Source organism: Gavialis gangeticus, unplaced genomic scaffold, assembly GCF_001723915.1.
Source record: "Gavialis gangeticus isolate Ggan-Ray unplaced genomic scaffold, GavGan_comp1, whole genome shotgun sequence".
NCBI lineage: Eukaryota > Metazoa > Chordata > Crocodylia > Gavialidae > Gavialis > Gavialis gangeticus.
In genome coordinates this window covers 6,570,060-6,580,063 of record NW_017729006.1, presented here as the reverse complement: position 1 = coordinate 6,580,063, position 10,004 = coordinate 6,570,060, and the positions used below count along the sequence as shown (strand labels likewise).

General features: G+C 41.6%; 2 protein-coding genes across 3 annotated transcripts in view; both read left to right on the top strand.

Annotated features, from left to right (window-relative positions):
• Window positions 1–6,543, top strand: part of SLC4A7 (solute carrier family 4 member 7) — a 100,526-nt gene extending 93,983 nt beyond the window's left edge. For both annotated transcript variants that reach the window (XM_019508780.1, XM_019508781.1), the window contains one exon: window positions 2,091–6,543. In XM_019508780.1, coding sequence (XP_019364325.1) covers window positions 2,091–2,172 — 82 coding nt within the window. In that variant the 3' untranslated portion in view covers window positions 2,173–6,543. The remainder of the gene's footprint in view (window positions 1–2,090) is intronic.
• Window positions 6,544–7,435: 892 nt separating this feature from the next.
• The window catches only part of NEK10 (NIMA related kinase 10), a 244,119-nt gene continuing 241,550 nt past the window's right edge, over window positions 7,436–10,004 (top strand). Inside the window, exon 1 of the mRNA XM_019508779.1 lies at window positions 7,436–7,521. The gene's annotated coding sequence lies outside the window, so the exon portion shown is untranslated. The remainder of the gene's footprint in view (window positions 7,522–10,004) is intronic.

Genomic DNA, 10,004 nt, shown 5'->3' with positions numbered 1-10,004 from the left:
CTTGTAAGATATATATAGATATATATATATTTTTTTTTTTTTCTTATTGCTTCAGGTTAGGTTTCCCCCTATACTGGATAGATGAACTCTTGCTGCCATAGCAAAAACGCTTCTCCATTTATATGGCACTGGTTTCATATTCATGGGTTCTATAACTACTTCTGTAATCCTGCGGGCTCAGTGGTCTTGTGAACCACCTAGTTTAGTTTGGCTCTACTGCCTCTCCCATCCCTGAACTGAGTAACTTGACTCTTTGGGTAGGTGTGGTAACAAAAGCAAAGCCTTACCACCAGAAAAACACCTCCTAAACAAGGAAAAGGTTGGCCTCCTGTAAGAGTCCCTTTGTCTCCACTTGGCATCAGCAGTTCTGCCTGACATTGAGCTCACATAAACAGATTAAATACACTCTCTTTCCTGTTCACCTCTATCCTAAGGGCGGCTATATTAACACCTGCCTTCTCTCTGAATGATGCTAGAACTTGTTGAATTTATGGGTGCATCCAGACGAGCATGGACACTCTGATTCCTGTGCACAAGTAGCAACGGTGCACATTGCTCCGCAGCTACTTATCCCCGGGGAACACCCATGCCATGTGTGCTTTGGCACATGGCAAGTTACCCCGGGGGTGGTAGTGGAGTCTGGGGCTAGCACAGTGCTGACCCCAGCAGCTTTACCTGGGGACCTCCTAGGGCTGCAGCTGTAGCGATCCTGCTGTGTGGAGTCTGATTGGCAACTGCAGTGCAGGTGGCCTGGCTCCGCTTCTCAGCAGTGCGTGCTGTATGAGTGTGCACTGCCTGTTTTGTTTTTTTGTGTCCCCCCCCGATCTTTTTTTTATATCCCTGGATATCCTGTGGAACACATCTGCAGGGGTCAAAAAAAATCCATGAGGGGGGAAAAAAAGCTGGAACAGTGTGCACACAGGCAGCATGTGCCCTTTTAGTGCAGAGAACACCAGACTGTGGTATGTAGCGCTGCAGACATGTTTGCGGTGCCACATACTGCACAGCTGGGCTCTTTTTGACGCGCCCATGGTGGGTAGGTGGCTACAGCTGTTCAGTTGTTTGTTTTATATGCTGTCCTTCTCCTCCCCCTTCCCCCCCCCTTTACAAAAAAACCCCCCAAACAGACCGCAGTATAATTTTAAGTATCTTTATCTTAAATTAGTATGGCTACATGGAGGACTCGAATCAGATTTCCTTCCCCCTCTTTTAGGCTTGTTGTATGTGTTTTGTGGGTTTTGTTTGGCTTTCCTGAAACTTCATTGGAGCTTTCGAATCCTTGCTTTTACCCACTCAAATTTTAGTAAGGAAATGCCTCCTGTGCTTCATTGAAGTGCAAAACAACAAAACTAAAGTTGTTTTTTTCCATCATGTTGGCTGTTGCTCTTGGGGAAGTAATGCTTATATACAGATGACATGAAACATAATTAGTACGAAGAATAACTTCCAACTTTAAAAACCCTGGAACAAGTAATAAAATGAAATGTCCCCCAAGTTGACTAAAATTAGATTGGGGGGACCAAGCTGTGTCTCATATGCCGTAAGTGGCATAGACAGCCTCTGTGTGTGGTACTTGGCAGACTGGGGAGGGAACAGGCAAGCGTGGTGGATAGGGCAGGGAGCAGAAAGAGTATCAGATCCCTTAATAGAAAGGGATCAGCATGCCCCCCAAGGAGGGTATGGGCTAATTTGTGGCACACCTGACAAAAAGGTTGGCCTCCACTAACTTGGATTACGTTATTTTGTGTCTGTTTTTATAATATGGATATATATATATATATTTTTTTTTTACTGGCCACATCCAGTCTTTTCTTAAAAGGCATGTCACTGGAAGGTTAATAAAAATGTTATAATTACAGAATTGGAGTGCATCAGAGGCACATAAGATTTTACTTGGAAACCAGCAAGCTGTAACTTTTTTTTTTTTTTTTTTTTTTTTTTTTCAGGCTTGTCCTGGGTATGTGAGATTTTTATTATGAATGTATTCATATTATAAATGCATCAAATTTTGGCATGTAAACCTTGAAAAAGTTTGGCTTAATTATTTGTTGACTTTTCAGGCTATTAACCTTCATCTTTGTTTTCAACAGCCCTGAGAAACCAGAAAGTGTGCAAATAAACATGGAAGGTTCATCAGGAATGAAGTATGTGGATGCTGAAACATCACTGTAGAATCAAACCAAGGGGAATTATGTACCTGTGTATTTGTATATGTATATATCAGTGTAGGATATCATATAATTGAAATGTGATTTCCATGTTTCTTTAGGAAATATCATACATTTGATTCTACAGCTGTTAGCACTGTAGAAATTATCTTTGTATAATGAGATTTTTCATACAAGAAAGATGAGTGGTGATTACACTTAAAATATTTATTTTATTGGAAATTTTATTTTCATTTTTAAATAGGAATATTGATTGAAATGAATACATATTCTTTTCGGTAATCAATGCATAAAGTCAGGTCAGTTTATGCTGATAATTTCTGGTCCACATTTCTTTAGAATTTTGTAATACCTCTGTATTTATAAATTGTACTAACTTTGTTTTTAGTGTAGGCAGTGACTTGGGTTTTTGCAGGGGTAAAACACCAAGTTTCTCTGGTTCCGTAGAACAAATCTTAATGTGCCGTTACATCAACTACCACGTGTTGACTTTTCTCTGGTACATGTTGATGTTTGTTTGTTTTCCCTGAATTCTGTCATTCATATTCATGGCAGTGGCCTTTTAACTATAAATCAGTAGGTGATTGTCCTTTAAAAAAAATTACATCTTTTCATTCTGTTTCTCATTCCCCTTCACCTCCACTTTTTAAAATCTATTCTTAATATTCCCTTATTAATCAATAGCAATCCAGGTGCTGTAGGTTTAATCCCACACCAGTATTTGCCATTTCTGGAAAATCCATGTTTAAACCATGTAAAGTGGACTTCTAAACACATTTGGTTTGGTTGATGACAATGTATATCTACTGTTTATAGCATAGTCTCAAACTCTTTTGAGATTTGTTTTCTTCTCCCTTTGCATGCATATACTTTCCATTGACCCTAGTGGAAGGACCCATATGCTCAGAGAGAGAATACTTTAGAGAATCTTTAAAGCATTTCATGTTCCCATCAGAATGTCTTTTTCTTGCTTGACTTTTTAATTACAGAGTACTTGACAAAATTAGGAACAATCGGTTATAATTCTGAAATGGGTAATCAGTATTATTTTATGGATTACAAATGACTTTGGGTTTTGTGTTTACAGTTCTGATCCTTTCCATTGTAAAGGGCATATTGGATAGCATACTAACTTTAATTTTTTTTTTTAAAAAAAGGTTTTATTTATTTTAATTGGTATGAATCTTAAATGCTGTAAACAAATTTAAATAAGTAAATAGTCATTTAATAATGAGAAGGCATTAGTTATTGTATTGGTACTTTCAAGCTCTGATGCATGCTGGTATCTGAGTGAATAGTATGATTTTACTAAAGTTCAAGATCTTGACTATTTGCCTGCTATTTCTTTTCTTTGTTGATATCCGTTGCCTTACTTTTCATTTCCCAAAATGAGCTCTCTGAAGTCTGAGCTGCTAACAGCATATTTTGGGTCAATAACAATAGTTTAAAATATAAATGGCATTTAAAATAAGATGGTGTTATGTGAGATAATTCTATTTCTGAGGAAGTGTAATGAGTTTTACCTTTCACTTTATGGTAAAACTCATTAACTTCAAAGAGAGCAAAGTTAGGCCAAGGCTAAGCACTTCTGAAGACGACACTGAAAATGGAACTGGGTGCTGACCCACCAGCTATTTTGGAACGAAGATAACATTACAACAGAAATAAAACATTTGTTAGGTGTGAGTGGAAATACTGAAACTGGCATTAAAGTTAAACTTGAACTGTAATCATACTATGGTAAAATTGGTGCTGCTGTAGGTTAGGCTGTATTTCAGGAAAAATAAGTTTTTGGAAGTAAATAGTAGTACAGAACAGTATGAGGAATGCTATGTAAACTGACAGAGTAACAATGACTGAAGTCTATAAGAAATGAGATCTGACTAATACAGAGTTGGGAAAGTTGTGGATGTTTTCTGTGGGCATTTGAATAGTTTGTGCCTTACTTGAGCAGGTGCTCCTTCCAAAAAAAACAAAAACAAAACTCCAGACTAAACAACAACATCTGGGTGAAACTAAATATCTGAATTGCTGTGGGTTTTTTCTTCAAAATTTTCCTCCACTTTTGTAAAGAGTGAAGTACAAGTCTGTAAGATTGGTGTTTATCATTAGGTAGCCTCTTTGCTTATGAAGGAAAAAAAGAATACTTCTAGCAGTTTACGTAGCAGTTTCCACAATGCTTTTTTACTTGCTGGTCTTCCTTTACCATCTGACTCTTCCATACTGACAGCTGTATAATATTTCCAGACACCCAAACTGATGATAGATTTTGACATGTTTAACCCTTTGATGCCAGAGTTTAGGGTTCCATGACATTAAGCATTTTAAAACTGGCTTCTAGTGCCAAAGGGTTAATGTTTTGGCCACTTTTACAGAAAGTGAATATTTTTCTATTTAAGGGTGTTTTTAACCTCTTAATCACAGTATTCCTTTGACTGTTTAATTATGTAAATGTTAATTGGTGCCAGAAATGCCATGACTTGTGAAGCAGTTTACATTGACCTTATGTTTCAATGTTCTGGTTAATAACACTTCTTTTAACTTCTTCATTAGAATAGGACCCTGATATTAAGTGCATAAAACCCCAGTGGCAACTTGCATTTAAGTAATTTTCTGCTTTATTTTGTTTTACATAAATGTTTCCTTCTCTGCTTAAAAAAAAATCATGCATAGTATTAAAGCAAAACAGTGAAGGACGCAGTTTACTGTGTGTAGGTATAAATGTTGCCTTAATAGGTGTTAACAAGCATTGATAATTACGGTGCGCTGATTTACCTTTGGGGTGAAACCTAAGAAAATTAAGTCAATATATTTCTCATTCCAACAGTAGAATACAATAAACAGCCCTGCACTTTTTTAGATGCCTCATTGCCAGGGATGGAGTTAGTGCTACTGTGTATCTGGCTGCAGAGCCACCTCAGGAAGTCCCTCTTTTGGTCCTTTTTTAATTTATTTATAAAGATGTATGTTTACATAAAATAAGGTTCTTAATTTTGACCACTCAATTTAAATATCACCTGAAAGGTTTAATTTACAAAGCACTGTCACTACTTTTAAATATATTCCTTTACAAAAACTCATCCTTTTTAGTATTTTTTCCTATACATATTTTTATTTCTGTTTACGTGCCCATGTTTATGACACTGCCCTCCTTGTTTTAATTTGCAGCTGTTACATATAATTATTTAATGAAAAATCCAAAAACAGATTGCCAAGTTTATCACAACAAAATCTGTAGGGAAGAATTTGATACGCTAGTGAGTTGTTCCCCACCCCCAGCCAGTTGTTCTGATTTTTTTTTCTTATTTAAACTTTCCTGTTTTTTTTAATTTACTTCACATACATCTATCTATATACAATAGTTTTATAACTTGTGCCCTTTGCAAAGGCAGGTTCAAAATGCTGTAAAATATATCTGTAACAAATGTGTAATGTAACAGAGCCTGCACAATTTTAGAGGGTGTGTATTGTATATAAGTTCTGTAAATGTGCAAAATAATTTAATTGGCTCATAGTGTTTTAAATTCACAAATTTTAGGTTTTGTCATAACACCATGTATTGATTCTAATTTCCTCTTATTTCATGATTAGTAATGTTTTAGTCATGTAGGTCGCATCAATTTTTATAGGACAGTACAAATTGTGTGTGAAAGTGTTTTCTGTTTATACCAACAATAATTTATTTTATAGAGAATATACTTAGGACTAAAGGCCCACAGCTTTGACTCTATGTAAAAGTAGTGCTCTAAATACAAAAACATTTCCTAGTGATTTTTTTTAAAAGATAAATCAATTTTATTTTGTAACTTTTTAGCAAAATTGTCAACTATAGGAAAAGCTTTTAGTTGGTATTTATAGTAACCTAACTTTTTCTTCCATATTGAATTTAGTACATATTGGCATTGATTTGGAATAAAGTGTTTTGAATATCAGGGTTTTTTTTTTAAATGATGACACATTGATAAGAGAAGACATGTCATTTTGTAACTTTCCTTTACCTTCCTGATGCATTGTCTTTGTGCAAGCGCGTCTTCCGATTTTGTTAAGCATATTTAAACTGAACAAAAAAAAATTAGTTTTAATAGTCATTATCAAATATCACTGGAGATACGACACTCACAGTCCAGTTTTTTATGACTGCTTTTCTAATTACAAGTGATGTTTTGTTGTTTTATAATATAATCCAAAACTAGTTCTATATTATACCAATGTAGAAACCAATATTGAGTTCATCTAAAGGAACATTTTTATTTTTCTGACATGTCTCATGCGAAAGATCCTCCAGCCTTTGTAATTTGTTTTAATTACCAGTAGAATAAATTTCTTTTTGTAATGTTTCAAAAAGTTGACAAAAGCAATAAAAATCTACTGAACTTATATTGTATTCTTTTAATTTTTGCTTCCATGTCACCATATAGCTTTTATTACAGGCGGAATTTAGTTGTGGCACAGGTAGACTTGTCGCACATGGGCCACAGACTTGCGAGCTCATCTCTTGCACCTGCCACTACATGTAGCAATAGGTAACTTTTTGCAAAAATAGATGTATTTGCTAATCACAACTGGATTGTGTGTTGGGGGGGGGGAGTGCCAGAATGTCCATGTGTCTTAATGACGAAAGGTTCTTTTCACGTTTGTACATGATGATGTATACGTACCTTTTGAGTGTGTGTGGCTAGAGGCAGGGACGCACCCATAACGTTATGGAAACGTAGGGAACGTCTCTGCGGCCCCATTTTTAGTGTTACCCCTTTAGGAGCCCTGAGGTGGATCAACCAGGAGGCAGAGCGGCGGCGCCTTACGCCCTGATTGGTTCAGAGAGGCAGGAGGTGGCATCGGAGGAAGCTCCTGCCTGTCCCAAGCACCTGGTCTCTGTGGCTCCAACACGAGTGCTGGTCCCTGCCGGTCTGGTTGCCCCGGGTTCTGCCTTGCGGCCTGCGACTGCCCCAGCCCGGGGGGGGGGGGGGGAGGGGGGCCACGCGGGCGTCTCGCGCGTCTGCGGCCCCGCCCCCTCTGTCCTGTAATGCCCTCGGCCCCGCCCACTCCCGGGCTCGAGCTTTCCGGCCAATCAGAGCAGCCAGTTCCAGCCTCGTCCCAGCACTGTCGAGGAGCGTTCCCCGCCGCCATGGCAACCGCAGTGGCGTTAGTGGTGTCCAGGGCTCCCGGCACCCTCCAGCACGGGGCTCGGCGATTGGACGAGAAGCCCGGGGTTCTCCAAGACGGCGCGACCCGATTGGGCCGTTCGCACTGACTGTTGTAAAGGGGAAAAAAAGGTCTGGGGGTGGCGGCGCGGAGGATCCGCGGCTGGATGCGAAGCGGACGCGGAGGCGCCAGAGCCCGACGGGCGCGGACAGTGAGCAGGGGATGCCGCCTGGCGCGGGTTGGCAATACAGCGGGGGAGGGGAACGGGCCCCGGCCGCGGCGGCGCTGGACCGGGTATGAGACGTTTTCCCGCTCGGCGGGACCCGGGCTGGGCGGCTGCGTTTCGGTGGAAGCCGGGAACAAGCGTAACGTCATTTGCAACGAGGTCGGAAACAAACCGATACGAGGGGTTGGGGGGTGCGGGGCTGGAGAGCAGCGTTTCTCGCCCCGCGCCGCGGGTCGCCACCCACAAGTGGGTGGCAAGAACCTATGGAAGGGTCGCGAATAAACTTTCAAAATAGAGAAAACGGTGGTTTTTCCCTTGCAGGCTGGATGGCTGCCAGCCTGCGAGGGGCCGCTTGGGGCCCCCCATGCGCGCACACGGGCGGGGGGTGGGGCAGCAGGTCTGGAGTAAGGGGCACTGGGTCGGGACTGGACATCGGGGGTTACAAATGGGCCCTGGTATAAAAACCGTTGAGATCTGCTGCTGTACAGCAAAGGCGAGCTCGAGTGGCGGAGTATCAACACCTCGAAGAAGAGAGGCTTGTTAACCCCCCTGGGATGATGCGTCCAGAAGGGATGGGGGGAGATGACAATGAGCCAGCCATGAAGACAAGTCACTCCCTCAGCACTGCCTAGCTAGAAATGCTTTTGCCGCCCCTGCCAGGCACCGGGTTTTCAACTTTGGGCGGAGCAGGAATCAAGGGGGGCGGGGCGGAAAGTGCACCCTCGATTCTCTGCACTCCCCTATTTCCTCCCCCAGCCACCCCTGCTTCTTTTGTTTCTTACATTATTTTTAAAGACAAACTACGTACTTGCATGGTCTCCTATATCCAGCATGGAAAGCAGTTTTATTTTACTAATGAAAACTATTTTAAAATGCTGGGGTTTGGGGTTTTTTTTTGTTTTGTGCTGATTCCCATATTGCAGCACAGAGAACTCCTGCACTGTGGTAGGTGCCTAGCAACTCCTTCCTATCCAGTCTTTTGCTTATTGTCTGTAGAAGCCAGCAAAAAAGAAAAAAAAGAAAAAAGAAATCATAGGAAAACCAACATTTAACAGTTACAATATTTACAAAAATATTGTAAACAGCATTAGGAATCCTACAAGTAACTTCAGCAGCTATGACACTAGTAGGTGTGGTGTTCTTTATAGATTTCCCCTTGTGTTATGTACATGTAAATGTAAGGTTTCAACTTAATTTATACTTCTGTGCTTTTGGATGCACATACCTAATCCCATGCCCTCTGATCTTTAGAGATTTTTTTTTTTCAGTCTTCATAAGGAGACACACATTACATATTATAGTCACCAGGGCTCCTTTGAGATTGAAAATGATGGCAGCATCTCCATTCTTTTCCCAAATGCTTTTTTTTAGCATTCAGTCTGTGCCTTCTACAGCTAACAGCAGTTTGGCCCTTGGTTAACAGTTGACTGGACTTTACCTGCTGGGTAACTAGAAATCTGTAGCATGTGTCCAAAATGGTACAGGTATAGGGACCCTGCTTTCCTAGCAGACCTTTATGTCATTCATTATGCCAAATGAATAGTGAATAGCAGGCCTTGTGGGCCAAGTCAGGCCCATGGAGCTCCCACCTCAACCCCCACATACTGAATCTAGTGTGCTTGTCACTTCCTTTCACTGTTCTGGAGCTGCTCTGAATCTGTACATGGCCAGTCTGGGACTTGCACCGCATGTGGCACCCGCCCTGGACCAGCTCAGGGTGCTGCATACAGTGCAGTCCCAAACCAGCTGGAGCAGATGTTGTGTGTGGCATAGGTCCTGGTGTGGGTCCTGGGGCAGGTGCTGCACACAGGGCAGGGACTTAGGGCTGGTCCCGCATGTGCCATGTGCAGCTGCATCAATTCTGGGTCCAGTGGCAGTACCAGGGACCAGATGATAGGGCTCCACAGACCAGACGTGGCTCATGGACCAGATCTTTTGACACCGCTGTCTTAAACAAAGTCAAATGCTACTGTAAGAAGCAGATGGATCACACAAACAGCCTCCTGATCTGTGCTGACTCCCCTCAATGTGTTGCCAGAGTTCACCTATCCATAAACTGGATGAAAAGCTAGAATTGTACTTAGAGCTGAGTTTGCCTTTATCTTAATAGATCTATCATTTATGAAGACCCCAACTTGCTGTTGTCAAGTGAAGTGACAAGAATCAATTTCAAAATTGTGTGCATCACTTAGTTCCTTTAAAATGGGTGGGCAATTATTTGGGTCTGAGGGCCGTATAGGGAGTTTTGATGAGCCATCGTGGGCTGGTCAACACCTCAGCCTTCCCCCTCCCCCCCTGCAACAACTCAACAAAACTCCCTGTGCGGCTTGGTGGGTGGGGAGCAGTGTTTAGGAGCGGGACAGGTGTGATCTGCTCCCTGCATGCCCTGCCTTGTGCAGGGGTAGGGAGGGGTGTATGGTGGGGGCATGTGCACATGGGGGGGCAGGGGGGCTGCCTGGGAGCTAGCT